This window comes from Petaurus breviceps, unplaced genomic scaffold (assembly GCF_028583685.1).
Source record: "Petaurus breviceps papuanus isolate PSGF00001 unplaced genomic scaffold, PetGlider_PUasm1.0 76, whole genome shotgun sequence".
In the NCBI taxonomy this organism is placed as follows: Eukaryota; Metazoa; Chordata; class Mammalia; order Diprotodontia; family Petauridae; genus Petaurus; species Petaurus breviceps.
The window spans coordinates 55,114,897-55,135,693 of record NW_027186473.1 but is presented as its reverse complement, the minus strand read 5'-3'; the positions used below and the strand labels follow the sequence as shown (position 1 = coordinate 55,135,693).

General features: G+C 36.2%; 1 protein-coding gene across 2 annotated transcripts in view; it reads left to right on the top strand.

Annotated features, from left to right (window-relative positions):
* The window catches only part of LRBA (LPS responsive beige-like anchor protein), a 737,508-nt gene that overhangs the window by 233,925 nt on the left and 482,786 nt on the right, over positions 1 to 20,797 (top strand). For both annotated transcript variants that reach the window (XM_069105500.1, XM_069105498.1), the window contains exon 23: positions 6,894 to 7,002. In XM_069105500.1, coding sequence (XP_068961601.1) covers positions 6,894 to 7,002 — 109 coding nt within the window. The remainder of the gene's footprint in view (positions 1 to 6,893; positions 7,003 to 20,797) is intronic.

The following is a 20,797-nucleotide window of genomic DNA, read 5'->3' as shown; positions in this document are numbered from 1 at the left end:
ACAAGGTATTCTTTATAGCTATAAGCTGTTGCTTTTGTCATTTTAATGTTTATTACTTTTATGGATCTAAAAGAAGTAAAAGGCATGCTCTGTTAAGGAATATTATCATGTAATTCTGTAAAATAGATCAACATTTCATGAATTGAACAAAAAAAAAGGCACCGTTGAGTTTTAGAAAAGCAATGAAATTGGAAATGGAGGCTTGTAGTTTTGACTTACTGGTAGAGAAGACCCTGTGTCATAAATTAAAGCCAATTACTGCTTGCCTGAATAAAGGCTGGAGCAGGCTTTGAGAAAATCCTTGGTAGTAAAGACTGAGACCAGGCTGGGATACTGGGAATACTCTGGGAAAGAAGAATGTGATTTGAAAAGAAGTGGCTGGGATCTAGTATTTGTGGGTGTTATTGAGGAATGCCCTGGAGGAAAGTCTGAGGATGGAGTGGTACAGGATGCTAGGAAATCCTAGGAAGAACACATTTATTTGTGACTGACAGCAAGTTATTTTTTTGGAAAATTTCGATCCTGTGGCAATTCTACATCCTCTAGTGCTCAAGCACCAGCAAGAGATTTGCTCATGAAAGTACAAATAGAGAAGTAGGGATCATTACATCTAGACCAGGCATGTAGCTTTGGGAACTTTTACTAGATGCACCCAAACCCAGCTTTTTTTGGTGGATATCTTCAAGGCTTAAAATGGAAGACAAGTGGTCTTCAAAGAAAGAAAATTTCTCTTCTGTTTCCTTTTCCCTTTCCCTTTCTCTTTCCCTTCCCTGACCTGTCCTGTCCTTGTTTTTTCCACTACTTTTTTCCCTTTGGCAGCTAGATATAACTGGACTTGGAGTCAGGAGTACTTGAGTTCAAATATATTCTCACTTACTGGTTGTGTAACCCTAAACAAGTCACTTGACCTCTGTTTACTTAAATTTACTCACCTGTGAAATGAGAATGATGGCAACTATCTCCCAGGGTTGCTGTGTGGATCAAGTGACATAATATGTGTGAAAGTGTTTATTTAGCTTAGTTTCTACCACATAGTAACATATTTGATGAATACTTGTTTCCTTCCTTTTTCCTGCCTCATGAGCTGATATTGTTTTTAGTCTTCATCTTTCTCTATAATAGTTTACACAGAACATCATATTCTATTCCTCTGTTGCCTTAGCTACTACCCATGACAAGGAGAACAAGAGTGTGCTGGCTTAGTTGGTTTCCATGATTTTTTTGCCTTATCATTTTTACAGTTATTTTATATACATTATACTTTTAAAAATTATTACAAAAGTAAGAATCTTTGGCAAGAGACAAAATTTTACATAAAATCTTTATGTAACATAAACATCTGTGACAAAATAGAATAAAATTATTTTCTTTCTTGTGGTCAGGGTCACCTTCATGCCAGGATGAAACATTTAAGAAGCACTTTGTGAAGGGTCTAGGAAATGTGCTGATGTCAAATAGATTTCCTTCTGTGTTAAATTTGGAAGTCACTTGTGACATGTCGATAAGTTGCAACTGTCTAGAAAGCATATATTCCCAGCACCTAGTATAATGCCTTGCACATAATTATCTTTGTCTTTCTGTCACTCTCTATGTACATGTGTACACACACACACATACTTTAGCAGATGCTTAATTAAATGCTCATTTATTTATTCTTACTGAGTTCTAGTTCCATAACAGGTCATCACAAATGATGAATAGCAGATAAACTTATTTATCCAAATTTCCAGAAAGTAGGAAAAATAATGACAATTAGAATGTGTAAAGCCAAGAACAAGCAGCTTTCCAGAGCACTGCTGCTGTGAACAGCTTTTCACAGTTCTGATTACACAGTATAGTGAACTCTATTTATTCAATAACAAATCAGAACAAAACATTCACAGAAAACCGAGGTTACAGCATTCACGATGTTATGACTTATCACAGAAAATCAAAATACAACATTCATCATGTTACATATCAACTGATTACTAAAATGGCCACATAATTTTCATCAAGTTTTAAAGAAAGTACATTCATTTAGTCAATCACAATCCTTAATTCAGTCACAAAGTACAAAAGTCAAAGTTCTGGGAGTTTCTAAGAGCTGCTGTGAGTTGTGAAGTGCTGGAAGCTGGAGCTTCTGGGAGCCAGGCAGAGCAGCTGGGAATAAAAACTGCTAGGAGCCAGAACTATTGGGAGCAAGCAGCATGGAGGCTGAGGTGGTACTGCTACTGCTGGGGGGGGGGGGAGAGAGAGAGATACAGAGAGAGAGAGAGAGACAGAGAGACAGAGAGAGAGAGAAGAGAACTGAGAAGAACTGAAAAGAGAATTGAGAACTGAGAAATGAGAAGAGAGGAGAAGTGGGAGGAAGCATGGCTGTGGTGCCGGTACTTTGTCTGTATGTTTTGATATTTCTTTGTCAGATTTTTCTGCTGATAGAGGACATTGCTATTGTTACAGAAGCACTGGGACCTTACTGCTAGTTCAGAAGCCTTGAAAGAGGATTTTCTTGTTGTATGTTTACAGAAATCCTCCAGGATTACTGATGTTTTCTGAGGCCCTGGGACTATACTGATGATTTGTGTTGATTCCTCAGACCTTGTTGTTGGGTCTATGTTGATTTCACAGGCAGAAAGTGAATTGATGATGGTGCCGGCAATTTGTATCAATATTATTGTGGCTCTTTCAAAATTTGTCTTCCCGGAAACAGTAATTGTGAAGGACTTCAGGTGGACTGGACACTGTGAACTTTTAATATGGAACAGGAACTGGATGAAGAACTGGACAAAGAACTGGGAGCTTCCTGTCTTCGAACCCAGGTGACAGTTGGAACTGAGACCAGAGAAGAGGAACCATGGAAGCCAAGAGCCAGACTCAAGTCAAGCTGAGAGAAGACTTTACTTGGATACTGTGTACTGACTGAGAAGATAATGATTTACTATGACCTAGGGTAGATAACTTTGACTTTTGAACTTTGTGATTGAATTAAGGATTTTGTGATTGACTAAATGAATGTATTTTGTTTAAAACTACGTGACCACTTTGGTGAAAACTATGTGGCCATTTTAGTGATAAGTTGTTGAGTTGTGGCATGGTGAATGCTGTATTTTGATTTTCTATGATAAGTTGTAACATTGTGAATGCTGTATTTTGATTTTCTATGAATGTTTTGCTTTGATTTGTTATTGAATAAATGGAGAGTTCTCTATACTATGTAATCAGAATCTTAAAAGCTGTTCACAGACAGAACCCACAAAATGACACAGAGAAGCTAACCTCCCTCTGAGGACAGCCCGATAGGCCGGCAGGAATCGTCCAGTGTAGTGCTCTGGGAGCTAATCCTAGCCTCATGCCAAGGTTTTAGCCCCAGGGTGGGTCTTACTAGCTGCCAGCTGGAGGGACTCCAGATCACCAGCAGCTGTGGCCCCTTTCCAGAATTATCAACACATAGATGCTAAGGACAAAGTGAGAAGTCAGTGTAGTATCAACTTTGGGACCCAGTAGTTGGGAGTATGTCAGCTTTTGCCCATGGGGCGAGAAGCTGCTGAGGGCTGTGGCCCAGCCACCGCCATGTGGCAGCTTCAGCTCCTGCAGAGTATAGGGGGACCAGGGGACCAGTCTGAGGGGTAATCGCTATTGTTTTCACCTGCTTAGATCTGGATTGACGTCTAGGGTAAAAGGTCCTGGCATGGGTAACCAGCTTACCAGAGTGTGTGGAGGCTTCAGAGAGGGCACCCAAGTAATACCTCTGGCAGCAGAGAAAACCCCAGTATTTGGGACGGAAGCTCCCCTGTCTGGTGGCAGAGTCATCCTTTGGCAAAAAGCCCAGGGGTCAAGTGATGGAGGGTCTACATGACCAGGCAAAGGAAGCAAACCAAGCAAAGCAATCCAACATTAGACAAAAAGTATCAAAGTATGGAACAGGAGGAAAACAGTGAAGTCAGAGCTTCTGCACCAAAAGCTTCAAAGGAAAATACAAGCTGGTTACAGGCCATAGAGGACCTTAAGGAGCAGATAAGAGAAGTGGAGGAAAAGTTGGGAAGAGAAATGAGAACAATGCAAGAAAATTATGAAATGAGAGTCAATAGCCTGACTGAGGAAAATAATACCTTAAACAAATAGACTAACTCAAATGGCAAAAGAGGTTCAAAAGGGCAATGAGGAGAAGAATGCCTTAAAAAGTCAAATTTGCCAGATGGAAAAAGAATCTCAAAAGCTCACTGAGGAGAATCATTCCTTCAGAATTAGATTGGAGCAAATGGAAGCTAATGACTTTATGAGAAATCAAGATGCTGTTAAACAGATCCAAACAAATGAAAGAATAGAAGTCAATATGAAATACCTCATGGGGAAAACCACTGACCTGGAAAATATATCCAGGTGAGATAATTTAAAAATTATTGGACTACCTGAAAGCCATGATCAAAAAAAGAATCTAGAAATTATCCTCCAAGAAATTCTCAAGGAAAACTGCCCTGATGTTTTAGAACCAGACAGAAAGCAAAATAGAGGTTGAAAGAATCCACCAATTGTATCCTGAAAAAAGATTCCAAAAAGAAAACTCCTAGGAATATTATAGCTAGGTCCTGAAATTCCCAGATCAAGGAGAGAATATTACAAGCAGCCAGGAAGAAACAATTTCAATATTGTGGAAACACAATCAGGATAGCTCAGGATCTGGCAGCTTCTACACTGAGGGATCGAAGGGCTTGGAATGCGATATTCCGGAGGGCAAAGGAGCTGGGATTAAACCAAGAATCACCTACCCAGCAAAACTGAGTATCATGTTTTCGGGGATAATATGGTCATTCAGTGGAATAGAGGACTTTCAAGCATTCTTCATGAAAAAACCAGAGTTGAATAGAAAATGTGACATTCAGATACAAGAAGCAAGAAAAGCATGAGAAGGTAAACAGGGAAAAGAAATCATAAGGAACTTATCAAAGTTGAACTATTAACATTCCTACATGGAAAAACGAGAATTGTAACTGATGAAACTTTTCTCAGTATGGAAATTGTTGAAGGGAATAGAAATATATATTTATATGTGTGTGTGTCTATATCGGAGGGTATACGGGAATATGAATAGATATGTGAATGTGTGTATATGTTTGCAGGTATACATAGATAGAGGGCACAGGACCAATTTAATAGAAGGGATGATACTTAAAAGGTGAAATTAGGAGGTGAGAGAGGAATATAATGAGAGGAGATGAGGAGAGACAGAATGGGGTAAACTATCTCATATAGAAGAGGCAAGGGAAAATGGTTACAATGGAGGGGAAGAATAGGAAGGCAAAAGGGAATGGGTCAACCTCATTCTCATTGAATTTGGCTCGGGGAGGGAATGAAATACACACTAAATAGGTTTTCTCATCCTACAGGAAAGTGGGGGGGGGGATGAGAGGGGGAAAGATGGAAGGGAGAGTAGGCTGGGGTGGGGAGAGGGAAGTTGGAAGCACCCACTCTTGAAAAAGGATGGGATCAAAGTAGAGAATAGAACAAGTGGGAGGTGGGATAGGAGGGAGGGAAATATAGTCAGTCTTTTACAACATATCTACTATGTTAATATTTTGCCTTAGCTACACATGCACAACCTATACTGAACTACTTATCTTCTCAGTAAGGGTGGGTGAAAAGGGAGGAAGGGAATGAATCTGGAATTCAAAGTTTAAAAATCAAATGTTTAAAAAATATGCATATATACCATTATTAATGCTATTTCACATGTAATTGGGAAATAAGATACACAGGCACTGGGCCATAGAGAGCCACCATGCCCTACTGGAATAATCGAAGGGAATATGGGAGAAGATATGGGAGAGAGCAGATTGTAGGAAGGGTTAACCTGTGGGACTGCTCTTTTGGAGTGGTGGGTAGGGGAAAAAACGGGGAGAAAATTTGTAACTCAAAATCTGGCAGAAACGAATGATGTAAATCAGAAGTTAATAAAGCATTTGAAAAATGATAAAAAAAAACCTATTTACAGCAGCAGTCTTCTGGACAGCTGCTCATGCTTGGCTTTACAGAATGACACCAGATACCCAGAATGATGAGTTCTTATTGTAACAGCAAGATATCTAAGCTCAGCTGAGATAGTCCCTGATCTTCAGGGTGAAGATTTTCAAAGTCTCTAGGGATACTAGCTGGAAATCAGGGATATTTTGAGGACCTAACTTTTTACTCTAAATTTCAATTAAAGAATCTTCCTTTTTATTCTTCTTGGATTCAGTTCTAAAGAAAGTTTGAAGCTATAAGTGACTTTTTGAAAAATGAATGAAGACTCAACTTTCTTCTCTAATGTTTTCAGTCCAGTTCTGTCCTTCCTTCATGCTGCAATATTATGTTGGCATTCTCCCACTTGGATGTATATCATGCATATTTTTCCAGTGTTGGTAAGAAAACTGGATTTCCATTTACATCTCAATCATTGTATCATATTCTAAGAGAGTTTTTGCACATTTTTCCCTTTTAACATATATGTTAATAGTAATAGGAAATATATGCTCACAGTTTTTAGATTTATTTTTTTAAAGGTAGTAAAGTCTTTTAGTTTAGCAGGGTGTAGTTAGTGCCCACCCAATTTCTTGTGGGGATTCATCTCTTCAGTCATTCAGATTTAACATCCCTAACCAGCTAAGTCATCAATAGGTACCAGAAAATGGCCTGCGTATTTTTTTATTCTCTCTTATTTCTCTTCAGTTAAATGTGTGGCTTTTGTTTTGTTACTAATATTTGACGTTCTTAACTCCATTTACCTTCAATACAGGTAGTCAGGACTAGAGGTTGCAGGTTGATTTTTACATCAGAAGAACTGGAATAAGTGTTTTAAAGACTTGAAGATAATACAGTAAACTATTTTGAAGTCCCTGAATAATTACATTCATTTTACCATATTAATGTGTTTATAGGTTGTTGAGCCAAACCATGAAGGATCATCTAGTAAGAGTTGCAAATGAAGCTGAATTCATTCTTAGCAGACAGAGGGCAGAGGATATTCACAGGCATGCAGAATTTGAGGTAAGATGCCTTATTATGGAAAGGGAAAAAATGCCACTTTTGTATGGTAACTAAGAAAAGGTGCCACAATAAGCCAATGTTGGCCCTATCTAAGACTTCAGAAATTTTAAAGTCTTATTCATGTGATTTGTATTGTAATCAATATAATGTATTATCTTTTTAGTTTTATTGTACTGTGGCAGTACATGTCAGTTTTCATTTCAAATTACAGAAACTGTTTATTTTACTTTATTTTTACATGTTCAATTAAGACAAAATGAGGGGAGAAAAAATGTTTTTTGGGTATATAACAAGTCTGAGAGGATTATAGTTTTAGGAAATAGAAGGGGTCTTAGAGACTGTAGAGTCCAAATTAGGCAACTGAGTCACAGACAGGTTAAATACTTATCAGTCTCACATAGCATGTCTCAGGAAAAATATTTGAACTCAGTACTTCCTGACTCCAAGCCTAGTGCCCCTTCCATTATATTGCACTGCCTCTCAGGAGAATGATGATCCTGTTTACCAAAAATGGAGTAAAACATTGTGATCCTGGAAATAGATATGTAGCAAGGAGATAATATGAAAAGGATAATAAGATGAATTCCTAAACTTCAAAATCCAAGATTTTAAGTAGAAAAAGTTGTTCTGTCAGAAAACTATTCAGAGAGAATTGTGTAAGTTCCTAGAGAGTAGGGACAGTTTCTTTTTTTTTCCTTTCTGTCCGTGGCTCATAGTAGGTTCTTGATAAATGTTTCTCGATGGGTGGATTAGAAACTTCCTCTAAGAGTTTAGATACTGTAATGGTAATGGGAATTTGATGATCTTCCCTGTCCCTCTATACGACTGGGTGAATTTGAAGATTTTCCCTGCTTTGAAGATATACCCTGCCACCTAATAGGCCGAATGTAATCACATGGAGGCTGTGTTGGGAGGAGTTTGCTGAAGGGTAAAGCAGAGCCCACAGGAAGCTGAGAGTGAGAGCAGCTAGACTAGAGGGAGGAGAGGATACATCTGAGGGAGATAGGCTTGTGCGAAAATGTTGGTTTGTGGGAAGGCTAAAGGATACTTTGGCTCTTTGTGCTCTTCTACATCAGAAGAGCTGGAATAAGTGTCTTGAAGTGTCTCTCTACTACTATAATGCAATCAGCTAACTGGTTTTGGGATTTGGTTTTCTGGTGTCTAAATAAATGTTTTGCTTCTGTATTCTATATGTAGTCTGTTATATTTTGTGATTGAGCACTGTGCTGGCATATTTATAGTGGCCATTGGTGCAGATTCTCAGATTAACTATAATTGAGGTAGATGTCTGGTACACTTAGAAATTAGTATATTTATGCTAGTGATAACCTGCACGCATATACACACACAGGTACACACATTCTGCTAGTGTTTTCAAAGTCTGGATTTGAACATTACTGATTTGGAATTTATGCTTATGACAGAATAGATATAGTATTCCATGGGATTTATTAAAGTTACAAAATGTACAATTAAATTTATATTTTCAAATTTCTTGTGTTTACTCAATGCTTTTTTTTAAGATTTCAAATTCTAGTTTTCTCCAGCTTTTATGTTAGTCTCTGTATTTGTTTAACTGATAAGAAATAAATTCTGAAACACAAGGTATGAAAGATAAGATGTTAAAACTACAGTTTTAACCTAAGAACAATTTTTAAAAAAAATTGTATTTATTTATTTATTTGCCTTTTCGAGGGCAGTTGGGGTTAAGAAACTTACCCAAGGTTACACGGCTAGTGTTCTTGTGTTAAGTGTCTGAAGTCTCTCAAGTCAGGTCCTCCTGACTCCGGGGCCGGCACTTTACTCACTATGCCACCTAGCCGCCCCCAACCTAAGAACATTTTAAAATGCTAGAGTTAATGTTCTTGTACCAGCAACTTAAAAAAGTGACATTACATAATGGGAACAATATTAGACTTCGAGTCTGAAGTCCTTTATTTGAGTCCTGGCTCAAATCCTACTCTTGTTTAACTTTGGACAATAGACTTAGCTTCTTTTAAGATTCTTTTAAGAGATCTCATTTGTAAAATGAGTACAATGATATTTGTATTAACTACCTTTTTGGATTTTGTAGAAGTAACTTGGTAAGTAATCAGTTCCCATACAAATATAAGCTATTATTTTATTGTAATCATTTCTTCCAATACTTAAGAGAATAATACTAATTTCTGTATCTCATCCAGTCATTTGGATTACATTTTATTGTAGCCCCACGTAAAATATTAATATCAACTTATGAGAAAATAATCACTTTGATATTTTTTATATGATGAATTTGTCCTTATTAAATTGACATGATACCATTTTTTCCAGTGTTGCATAAGCATACACACACACATACACATACACATACACACATATGTGTGTTTGTGATAGAGCAGGAATATTTTTCAAGGATATTTTTGGTGGCTGAATTTTTTATGATAAAAGGTATATCTGACAATTTAGCTATCTTGTGCTTAATTTTAACCTGTATTTCTGGTTAAATATATGATTTTCTTCTTAACCTGTGAGTGTTCTTGTTTCTAATTTTTAAAAGTCTTGGTATTTAAAGTAAAACCTAAGTGCTATGAAATACAGAGCTTCAAGTATATGGGCATATAGCTGTGTTCAGCACATTACTAAACTCTGTTGTCCTTTAATAACACTTAGGAAGATGAAAGCATATTTTTCTTAGACACTGCTTATGTACTAAAGGTCATCTGTGCTGATCCTAGGTTTCATGCTGTGCATTGTTAAATAATATGCACTTCATCTAGAACTAGTTACTCCCCTCCAGCAAAGATAGATTCTGTGACAGTACCATTTGTGAGAGTAAAGTAACTGGCTTGTTTCATTTATTATGTTGTAGGTTTGATGGCAGTTTGTGGAACTATGCAATATATGTCTTTAGTGCAATGCTTGATAATCACTGGAATGGGTTATGTTATCTTTTGCTTACGATTTATAGAGAAAATCCATTTTTGAGATGGCTTTGCTGATCAGATAATAATAGCTGACAGTATATGAATACCTTTTCTCTTTTAAAAGTTTATAGCTTCGAGGATGACCTGCTGGCCCAGACGGTGGACATGTTTACAGCTTATTCTCAAGGGCCCTGATGTGCAGTTGTGTGCTTTGTATTGGATTGTACTGGGGAAGAAGAAGCAGAGGGGACCCCCTTTACCTTTGCAGCACGAGTTGGGGACAGTTCAGGGATGTCCAATTAATTTGGACAAGCTGAATTGTCATGGTTGACTGATGAGTGAGTGTTTACATGGAGTTTCTAAGGCTCAGAATGTAACCATTGTGTACTTTATAAAAAAAAAAAAGTTTATAGCTTCAAATAATAGTTTAAAAATGGATGGAAGTGTGAATTTTTTTGGACTTGATTGTACAGATATAAACAAGGAATAAATGATAGTGCTTTTATTAGAATAATTTATGAATCAAAATGTCATTTTAACTGTGACATCTGATAAGCAAAAATGCTGAGTAAGAATATTACCAAATGATTTTCTATTTAGTATTTTTTTTTGGTGTGTATTTCAGTACTTCTTGATAGTACTTTTTGTTTGTATTTTTGGAGGGGGCAGGCAGGGCAATTGGGGTTAAGTGACTTCCCCAAGGTCACATGGCTAGTAAGTGTTATATGTCTGAGGCTAAATTTGAACTCATGTCTTCCTGACTCCAGGGCCTGCGGTCTGTTCACTGCACCACATAGTCACCCCAATTTTAATTTCTTTATACTAGTTTTACTAAAGTTACTTTGGGTCTCAGTTGTTGGATTATAATAATTCACTTTTAATAATCTTGGAAAGAAATTGAAATTATAGTATGACTTAATATTCCATCTTTGAAATAACAGAAGTAAAAATTCTTTTTGTGAAATGAAAGCAATCATTATATTTGGTTAAATCTTTGTTCTTTTTTTCAAGGAAATGTGTTTTTATAAAATCTCCCTAAGTCCCTGTTTATTTCCAAAAATTTACCCACTTTCCAGCTCTCCTTAGTTATTATCTTTCCTTATTAAAGTGTAAGCTCTTTTGAGTGTAGAATTTGCCTTTTTTTCTTGTTCTTCAGTCCTTAATATAATGCCTGCCACTTAGTGAGTACATAATAAGTGTTCTCTCTATCTCTTTGTCTCTCTCTCCTTTTATCTTTCCTTTCCCCCCCCTTTTGCCTTTCTCTTCTCCCTCTTTCTTTCCCACTCTCTCCTTCCCTCCCTTCATCCTTCTCTCTTTCTTCTTTCTTTCCTCTTCCCTCCCTCTCTCCCACCTCTTTTTACTCCCCTGTGCTCCCTCTCCATTCTTTCCTTACTCTCTAGAGAGATCTTTTAAAAAAACAACTGGATAATGGCTTTCCAGTCAAATCCTTCTTGCACAAGATGATGATTTCTTTCCCAGAAGGTCTTAATTTGCTTTAAATGGTTGGGTACTTTCAGTTTCGAATAGAAAATTAAAATAGTAATTTAATGTTGGATATTTATGAACATGGTATATATTTTCATCTTAATCCAGCAAACCATTATTAAACACCCATTTGGTGGGAGTCATTATGCATTGTGCAGACTCTGGGGTTTTCACAGTGATCTAGACATAATTTCTATTCTCAGAATCATTATAGTTGGGTTCGAACAACAAGGCACAGATAAGTATGTGCCTGTGTTGATTGATAAATACTAAGGGATAAGTACAAACAGTGTACCCTGAGAGTTCACATAGGGAGGGATTCAATTATGGGCAAATTGGGAATATTTTTTATTGAAGAGATAGCATTTGAATTGCCTCAGTTTTTCATGATCTATAGGAAATTCACAATTGTAGAAATAAAGTAAGTACATTCTAGGTAGAAATAGCATTAGTAAAGTAGAACCAATATTCGCTAGTTCTTAAAATGATTATCTATATATCAGTATCTATATCAATATCCATATCTTTTCTTTGTGGTATTTCACAATATTTAACAGTGGAGTGAAAAACAGTTGAGAGTCAGTGTTAGAGGTGACAATGACAAACGCATTAATGCACTAGTTGATTTATGAACAAGTCCTACTGTTCTGTGAAGTAGTTTGGAATTTTACTAAAAATATAACTAAAATGGCCATATTCTTTGAGATTTATACCTGAGACAGGTCAAAGAAAGAAATAAAATTCCTAGGTACAGCAAAATATTTTTTTAAGTAATTAATTTATTAACCTTTAGTTTATAACATTCAGTTCCACAATCCCTTGAGTTCCAAATTTTTCCACCTCCCTCTCCTACTCCTACCCCCGTGGCAGAATTCAATCAAATATAGGATCTACAAATACTTTCACATTAAATATTAGTCAGGTTGTAAAGAAGAATTATATCCAATGGAATGAACAGTGGGGAAGAGGAAACAAAACAAAACAAAAAACCAAGAAAGAAAGAGAGCAAGTAGTTTGCTTCAATCTTCATGCAGACTCCATAGTTCTTTCTCTGGATGAAGACATCATGAGTCGTTTGGAGTTGTCTTATAACCTTACATTGCTGAGAGGAGCAGCCCAGTCTATCAAAGCTAGTTTTCAAACATATGATATGTCTATAATTGTGTACAAATTTCTTCTGGTTCTGCTCTTCTCACTCAATATCGGTTTATATAAGTCTCTCCAGGTTATTATGAAGTCAGTTTGCTCCTCATTTCTTATAGCACAATAGTATTCTGTTACATTCATATACCACAACTTATTCAGCCATTCCCCAGTTGATGAGCATCCCCTTGATTTCCAATTCTTTGCTACCACAGAAAGAGTTGCTATAAATATTTTTGCACTAACAACTCCTTTTTCCCACTTCTATGATCTCTTTGGGATACAGCCCTAGAAGTGGTATTGCTGGGTCAAAGGGTATGCACTTATTTATAGCCCTTTGGGCATAGCTCCTGATTGCTCTCCAGAATGATTGGATCAGTTCACAACTCTACCACCAATTCATTAGCGTTACAATTTTTCCACATCCTCTCCAGCATTTATCATTTTCCTTTTATGTAATCTTAGCCAATCTGACCAGTGAGATGTGGTACCTCAGAGTTGTTTTGATTTGCATTTCTCTTATCAGTAGTGATTTAGAGCATTTTTTTCATATGCTTATAGATATCTTTAATTTCATCCTCTGAAAACTGCCTGTTCATATCCTTTAACCATTTATCAATTGGTGAATGACTTGTATTCTCATAGATTTTACTCAGTTTTCTGTATATTTTAGAAATGAGGTCTTTATCAGAGATACTGGTTGTAAAAATTCTTTCTCAATTTTCCACTTCCCTCTTAATCTTGGTTACACTGGCTTTATTTGTACAGAAACTTTTCAATTTAATGTCATCAAAATTATCCATTTTGCTTTTTTTTTTTTTTAAGCAATTGGGGTTAAGTAACTTGCTCAAGGTTACACGGCCAGTTATTTCTGGGTGTGGTGCTAAGTATCTGAGACCAGATTCCATCCCAGGTCATCCTGACTCTGGGGCCGGTGCTCTTACTCGCTGTGCCACCTGGCCGCCCCTAAGCAATTGGGGCTAAGTAACTTGCTCAAGGTTACGTGGCCAAGTGTTTCTGGGTGGGTGCTAAGTGTCTGAGCCCGGATTTGATCCCAGGTCATCCCGACTCTGGGGCTGGTGCTCTTAATCATTGTGCTACCTGGCCGCCCTCCCCCCCCGCCATTTTGCTTTTTATAATGCTCTCTAATTCTTGTTTGGTTATAAAATATTCCCTTCTCCATAAATCTGACAGGTTTGCAGGTAAACTCTTCCTTTCTCTCCCAGACTGTTACAGTATCAGCCTTTATACGTAGATCATGTACCCATTTAGACTTGATTTTGGTATATGGTGTTAGATATTGATCTATGCCCAGTTTTTGCCATACTGTTTCCCAGTTTTCCGAGCAGTTTTTGTCAAATAGTGAGTTCTTATCTTCAAAACTGGTGTCTTTGGGTTTGTCAAACAGTAGATTACTATAGTCATTGACAGCTGTATCTCATGTACCCGATCTTTTCCATTGATCCACTACCCTATTTCTCAGCCAGTACCAAGTAGTTTTGGTGACTGCTGTTTTATAATACAGATTGAAATCTGGTATGGCTAGGCCACCTTCTGTAGCATTTCTTTTCATTAATTCCCTTGATGTTCTGGACCTTTTGTTCTTCCAAATGAATTTTGTTACTATTTTTTCTAGCTCTATAAAGTAATTTTTTGGTAGATTGATTGGTATGGCACTAAATATGTAATTTAATTTAGTTAAAATTGTCATTTTTATTATGTTGGCTCAACCCAGCCACAAGCAACTGATGTTTTTCCAAGTTAGTTAGTTCTGACTTTATATGTGTGAAAAGTGCTTTGTAATTTTGTTCATATAGGTCCTGGGTTTGTTCTGGCAGGTAAATTTCCCAAAATATTCTTAACAGCACTTTTTTTTCATGGTAGTACAAAATTTTAAAAAAAAGTAGATGTCAATTGAATGAGAAATAGTTAATTATAATATTATAGTTTTTATATGAGGTAGCTCGATGGGCTCAGGAAGATCTGAGTTTAAATCTGTCCTTAGACATTAAGTAGCTGTGTTACCCTGGACAAGTCATTTAACCTCTGTTTGCTTTAATTTACTGAAGAAGTAAGTGACAAACTGCTCCAGTACCTTTGCCAAAAAAAGCAATAACAAGCTTTTATATACCATTTAAAGTTTCCAATGTCCTTTATATGTGTTAACTCATTTGGTCCTCAGAATGACCTTGTAAGACAACCCTCATTTTACAGATGAGGACACTGAGGCTATAAGAAGTAAATGATTTTTCTAGAATCACAGATCTAGTAAGTGTCTGACCAAGAATTCAGATTCAGGTGTTACTGATTTCAGGCCCGGCCTCTCCACTATATTACTTAGCTGCCTGTAGGCTAAAGAAATTGTTGCACCTTAATGTAAAAGATTATTCTGACATAAAATGAGAAATATGAAGAGTAATGGGAACAGTTATATAAACTGATTTAGAGTAAAATAAACAGAATCAGGTAAATAATGTACACTTTAATTATAGTAGTATATACGGAAAGAACAAATATGGACACATATGTAATTACGTCTGTAATTCTATTTACCATGATTGGACCTATGGAAATTCATATTCCTTGTCTCTTTGTATGGTTTTTATACACATTATAGATATGGATGTCAGAACAGTCCTTCACAAATTGTAGGTATGTTAGTTTTGTTTTTCTTACTTTTTTTCCCTCATCTGTTACAAGGAATGGTTTATTGAATTGAGACAGAGGAAGGCTACATTCAGAAATACGTTTGTATAATAGATGACAATAAAAATAAGATTAAATTATTAAAGCTTTGCAATATTATTAGGGTTTTAATCAGTAATGAAGGGAAATAGCAAAGAGGAAAGAAGAGTAGAGGGAAAGATGAAAAGAGAGAAGGGAAGCAAAGAAGGAAAAGGGACTGGGGAGTAGGATAGGGGAAGAGGAGAAGAAGGGAAAATTTCAGATAGGATAGATATACTTTTGGGTGGAAAGGGTCATCATATGAATAAATATATTTGGGAGCATGACTTTAGCTGGAACTGTTATAGATAGTCTAAAAAATACTGAATTCATCTTCAGACCTCTTGAGTTCAAAGCTGAATTCTGTTGTTTATTAGTTATGATATTGGGCCACTTAGTTAATCTCTAAGAACCTTGGTTTCCTCAATTGTAAAATAACATGATAACCATTTCCTTTTATCTTTAGATCCTGTAATATAGTTTTTTGTACTTCTTTGTTTATGAATTCTATTTAAAAACCAAAAAGAGAGAGAGAGCACTGAGGGGGTGGAGGCAGGATGGTGGATTAGCAACCATGCAGCTGAATTAATTCAACATTCCCCTCCAGTCAACTTTGAAATAATGCCTAAAATAAAATTTTGTGTGGCAGAATCAACAAAACCTAAAGGTGAGACATTTTTGCAACCTAAAACTTAAGAGGTCATCTAGAGAAGTTTGTAACAATGGAATAGAATCCTTTTTATAGCCCACCCACACAGAGGGAGCAACTGTAGGTATAGCAGCAGCTTTGGGAGCTCTTAGCTCAGAGATGTTAAAGAAGTCTGAAAAACTGGTCAGGAAGAGATTACAGGGAACCCTTTGCTGACACACTGGATATAGATGCTATCAGTTGGCAACTTTATTTCCAATATATAATTTAAGGTCGTGTCTCTAGGGTAGAGAGGACCACGGGGGATTGGTCAAAAAGGAGCAGTGGTCCTGGTCTTAATTCCAAGGCAACGAGAGCCCTAGTGTTTATGGCTGCAGTTGAACAGGAGTTCTTCATGGGTGAAGAACCAGGGTGCGGACCAGGAAAGCAGTAAATAGACCTCTCCCTGGATCACTCTACATTGGAAGCATCAAAAATTTCCAAGCCCCCAGAACTTGCTTTGAAAAGAGCAGTATGAAAAAGCCTGGAGCTTGGTGTAATGTCTCCCCAACTCCAGATGAGCAGAGCTTTATATTAACATAAAATTCAAAGTTAAGAAAAAGGCTGGAAAAATGTGCAAACAGCAACAACAAACTTGACAGTATAAAGGTACAGTTCTAGCAGTGAAGACAAAGACATAAACTCAGAAGATAACTATGTTAAAACAACTGCAAACAAAGCCTGAAAGAAAATGCTAATTGGACTTATATCTATCAAGAATTCCTAGAAGAGTTGAAGAAAAAGATAAAAGTGTTAGGAAATTTGGAAAAGAACTGAGAATGATGCAAGAAAATTAGTAAAAATGAATTAACAGTTTGATAAAGAATGATGCAAGAAAATTAGTAAAAATGAATTAACAGTTTGATAAAAGAGGCATTAAAAAAGTACTGAAGAAAATAACTTAAAAAACAGAATTGGTGTTATGGTCAACGTGGCACAAAAATTCACTGAAGAAAAGAACTCAAAAATTAGAATAGGTTAAATGAGAAAAGCATTGAAGAAAATAATTCCTTAAAAATTAGAATTGGACAGATGGAAGCTAATGATTCTATGAGACAACAAGAAGCAAAAAAAAAATTAAGTCAAAAGATGAAAAAATAGAAGAAAATGTGAAATATCCAATTCGACAAACAACTGACCTGGAAATTAGATTAAGGAAAGATAACTTAAGAATTACTAGACTACCTGAAAGACATGATCAAAGAAAGAGTCTAGTCATCATATTTCAAGAAATTATAAAGTAAAACTGGCCCAACATCTTAGATCCAGAGAGCAAAATAGAAATTGAAAGAATCTACTGATCATCTCCTCAAACAGATCCCAAAATGTAAATTGTCAGGAGTATTATAAACAAGCTCCAGACTTCCCAGGTCAAGTAGAAAATACTTCAAGCATCTAGAAAGAAACAGTACAAATATTGTCAAGCTATAGTAAAGCTCACACAGGATTTAGTAACTTCCATATTAAAGTAGTGGAGGACTTGAAATCTGATATTCTAAAAGGCAAAGGAAGTATGATTACAACCAAGAATAATCTAACCAGCAAAACTGAGTATAATCCTTCAAGGGAGAAAATGTATATTTAATGAAATATAAGACTTTTGCATTCCTGATGAAAAGACCAGAACTGAATAAAAAAATTTGACATTCAGTCAGTACTTAAGAGAAGCATAAAAAGGTAAACATAAAGAAATAATTATAAGGGATTTACTGAAGTTAAGTGTTTTACATTCCTATAATACATGTAGCCCCTAAGGCCTTTATCAATATTAGGGTAGTTAAAAGGACTTTATATATAGAGAGGGCATATGTGTGAGTTGATTATGTTGGAATAATCTCCACAAAAAATGGTGTCAAAAAGAATGTTTCACTGGTAGAAGAGTAAAGGGAGAGGCAAAAGGGGGGAAATTTTCTCACATAAAATAGGTATATAAAGGAAGAGTTTTTATAGTGAAGGGAAAAGTGACAGACAAGTGAGCAATACTTGAAGCTCATTCTCATTGCAATTGGTTCAAAGAGGGAAGAACATATAGACACTAACTTGTTTATAGAAATGTAACTTACTTGATAAAGAAATAGGAAAGGAAAAAAAAGAAATAGAAAAGTAGAGGGATAAGAAAGGGGGGAGATGAGAAAAGGAACGACAGATTATGGGAGGCAGTGGTTAGAAGCAAAATACAACTTTTGAGAGGGAAAGATAAAAATAGAGAAGAAGAAACAGAAGAAAATGGGATGGAGGGAAATATACAGTTAGTCATCATAACTGTGAATGTGAAATCAGAATCCAACAAAATGTTTATAAGAGATACACTTGAAACAGATCGACACACACAGAGTTAAAATAAATGGTGGGAGCAGAAGCTAACATGCTGTACCTGAATTAAATAAAGGTAGCAGTCATGATCTCAGACAAAACAAAAGCAAAAATAGAGCTAATTAAAAGTGATAATCAGGGAAACTACATCTTGCTAAATGGTACTATAGACGCTGAAATAATATTGAAAATTTTTATGGCAAGTTTCTCTGATAAAGGCCTCATTTTTTAAATTTGTACTGAGGATGGTGGAAAAACAGGTACACTAATGAACTATTGGTAGAGTAATAAACTGGTCCAATGATTTGAGATACTAATTTGGAACTAGGCTCACAGTATTGTAAAACTTTGTATGCCCTTTGAACCAGTATCACTACCCTATTGGATCTCTACCCTTAAATGACCATAGAAAAAAGAAAAGGGCCTATATGTACAAAAATATTTATAGCAGCTCTTTGTAGTGGTAAAGAATTAGAAATTAAGGAAATGTTCATTAATTGAGTCATGATTGAAGAAATAGTGGCATGTGATTGTAATGGAGTACTATTGTGCTGTTGGGAATGGTGAGGTGGGTGGTTTTGGAAAAAAGACTTACATGAACTGATGCACAGTGAAGAAAAAAGAACTGGGAGATCACTGTGCCTACTAACAGCAGTGTTATAATGATAATGATGATCAATTAGTGTGAAAGACTTGGCTCCTCTGGTCAGTATAAGATCCAAGATAATGTCAAAGGAGTCTTGATGAAAAAGTGCTGTCTACTTCCAGAGAGAGAACTGATAAATTATGAATGCAAATTGAAGTGTAATTTTCTTTTCTTTAATTTCCTCTCCTTCCCCTCCCCTCCCCTCCCTTCTCCTCCCTTCCCCTCCCCTTCTTTCCCCTCCCTTCCCCTCCTCTCCCCTCCCTCCCCTTCCCTCCCCTCCCCTCCCCTCTGGAGGGGGAAGGCAAGGTAATTGGGATTAAGTGATTTGCCCCAGGTCACACAGCTAGTAAGTGTCAAGTGTCTCAGACTTGATTTCAATTTAGGTCCTCCTAACTCCAGTTCTGGTGCTCTATTCACTGTGCTACCTACCTTTCCCTTTAATTTCCTTTATTTTTCTTACTTTAATAAAAAATAGGCTAATATGGAAGAAATATGTTTTGTACAATTTCACATGTATAATTGATATATTGCTTGCCTTCTTTAGTGGGTAGGAGGGAGGGAGAGAATTTGGGGCCCAAAATTTAAAAATAAAAGAATGTTAAAAATAAAAGATAAATTTTTGGGGGAAGATTCCCCAGCAAAACAACAAGCCCTCATTCCAACCACCCCCCAGTCCATTTCTATTAAATACTCTAAGGGGCAGAGATAATAGCCATTTGTAATATACATATGGGTTATGTTATTTGTTAAGTCAGGTGTTTGTATAATAGGGCTCTTTATACTCTGTAACATCCACTTTTTATCTAAAAACTCAGAGAAACCCATTTTTCTTACCGTATTTATAATATTAATCACCAATTGAGAAGGTAGTTTACTTGTTGTCAGTGAATTTGGTTATCATTCTGGGCAAAGAACCCAAAAGAAAGCTTAGTTTTATACAAAAATTGTTACACATGATCAAAACTCATTATAATTTTTTTTGCATATTATATTCCAGAAATTTCAGAGTGAAGACTTAAAAGACATGGATTTATCTCCATCATCTTAGTTCTGTGGAGCTCAATCACTTTTCAGTCTTATTGTCAATGCCATGGGAATTCTTCCACCTTTTAAGGCAAAAATCTTTAAGTCACCTTTGATTTTTTCCCCCTCCTTTCCTCTCTGTTGATTAAAGCACTGAATCTTTTTTTCTTTTTCTCTTTGTATGTTATATAATTTGCCCCCTTTTTTGTCACATTGGAAAATAAGACTTTGAAAGTCACAGGAGTGAGAGGATTAACTTGTGTGCTGTGGGAAAGAGAGTAAATTTGTAGAATGTGACATGTGCTGCAGGGTAGGTCATAGATTGGACAGATGCTGAATAATGTGTTGGAGCCATAATAAGGTTGCCCAGAAGAAATAGTTAAAAAAAAAAAGGGTATCTGAATACAATTAAGACAAACTGGTCCTTATTAACGGTTATCATGGATGCTGACTCTTGAGCAGCAAATTTTTGACCTCAGTGTTGGAAATCATGTTTCTTAGAAACACAGTGGATCTTGGGTTTGTAGAACAAATAACTTGTTTATAAGTCAGTGAAACTATGTAATGGGGGGAATACCTACCTACAGCAAATTCCATTCATTTGGCTTCCAACGAAAGCCACCAAACCTTTAATTTAGTTTGTCTATATTATTAATAATAGTCTACTTCTTAACATTAAATTTTATTTTACATTTCCTCAGATGCCAACTTATTTTAGTAGTGGTCTTTGTATTTTGTTGAACTGGTATTGTCATGTATCTATTTCATTATTTTAAAAAGATTATTGTGATCTTCTTTATCATCTGTGCATTCTTGAAGTCTGGGTTTCTTATTACCACTGGCTTTCGTCAATTTCTTAATAACCTC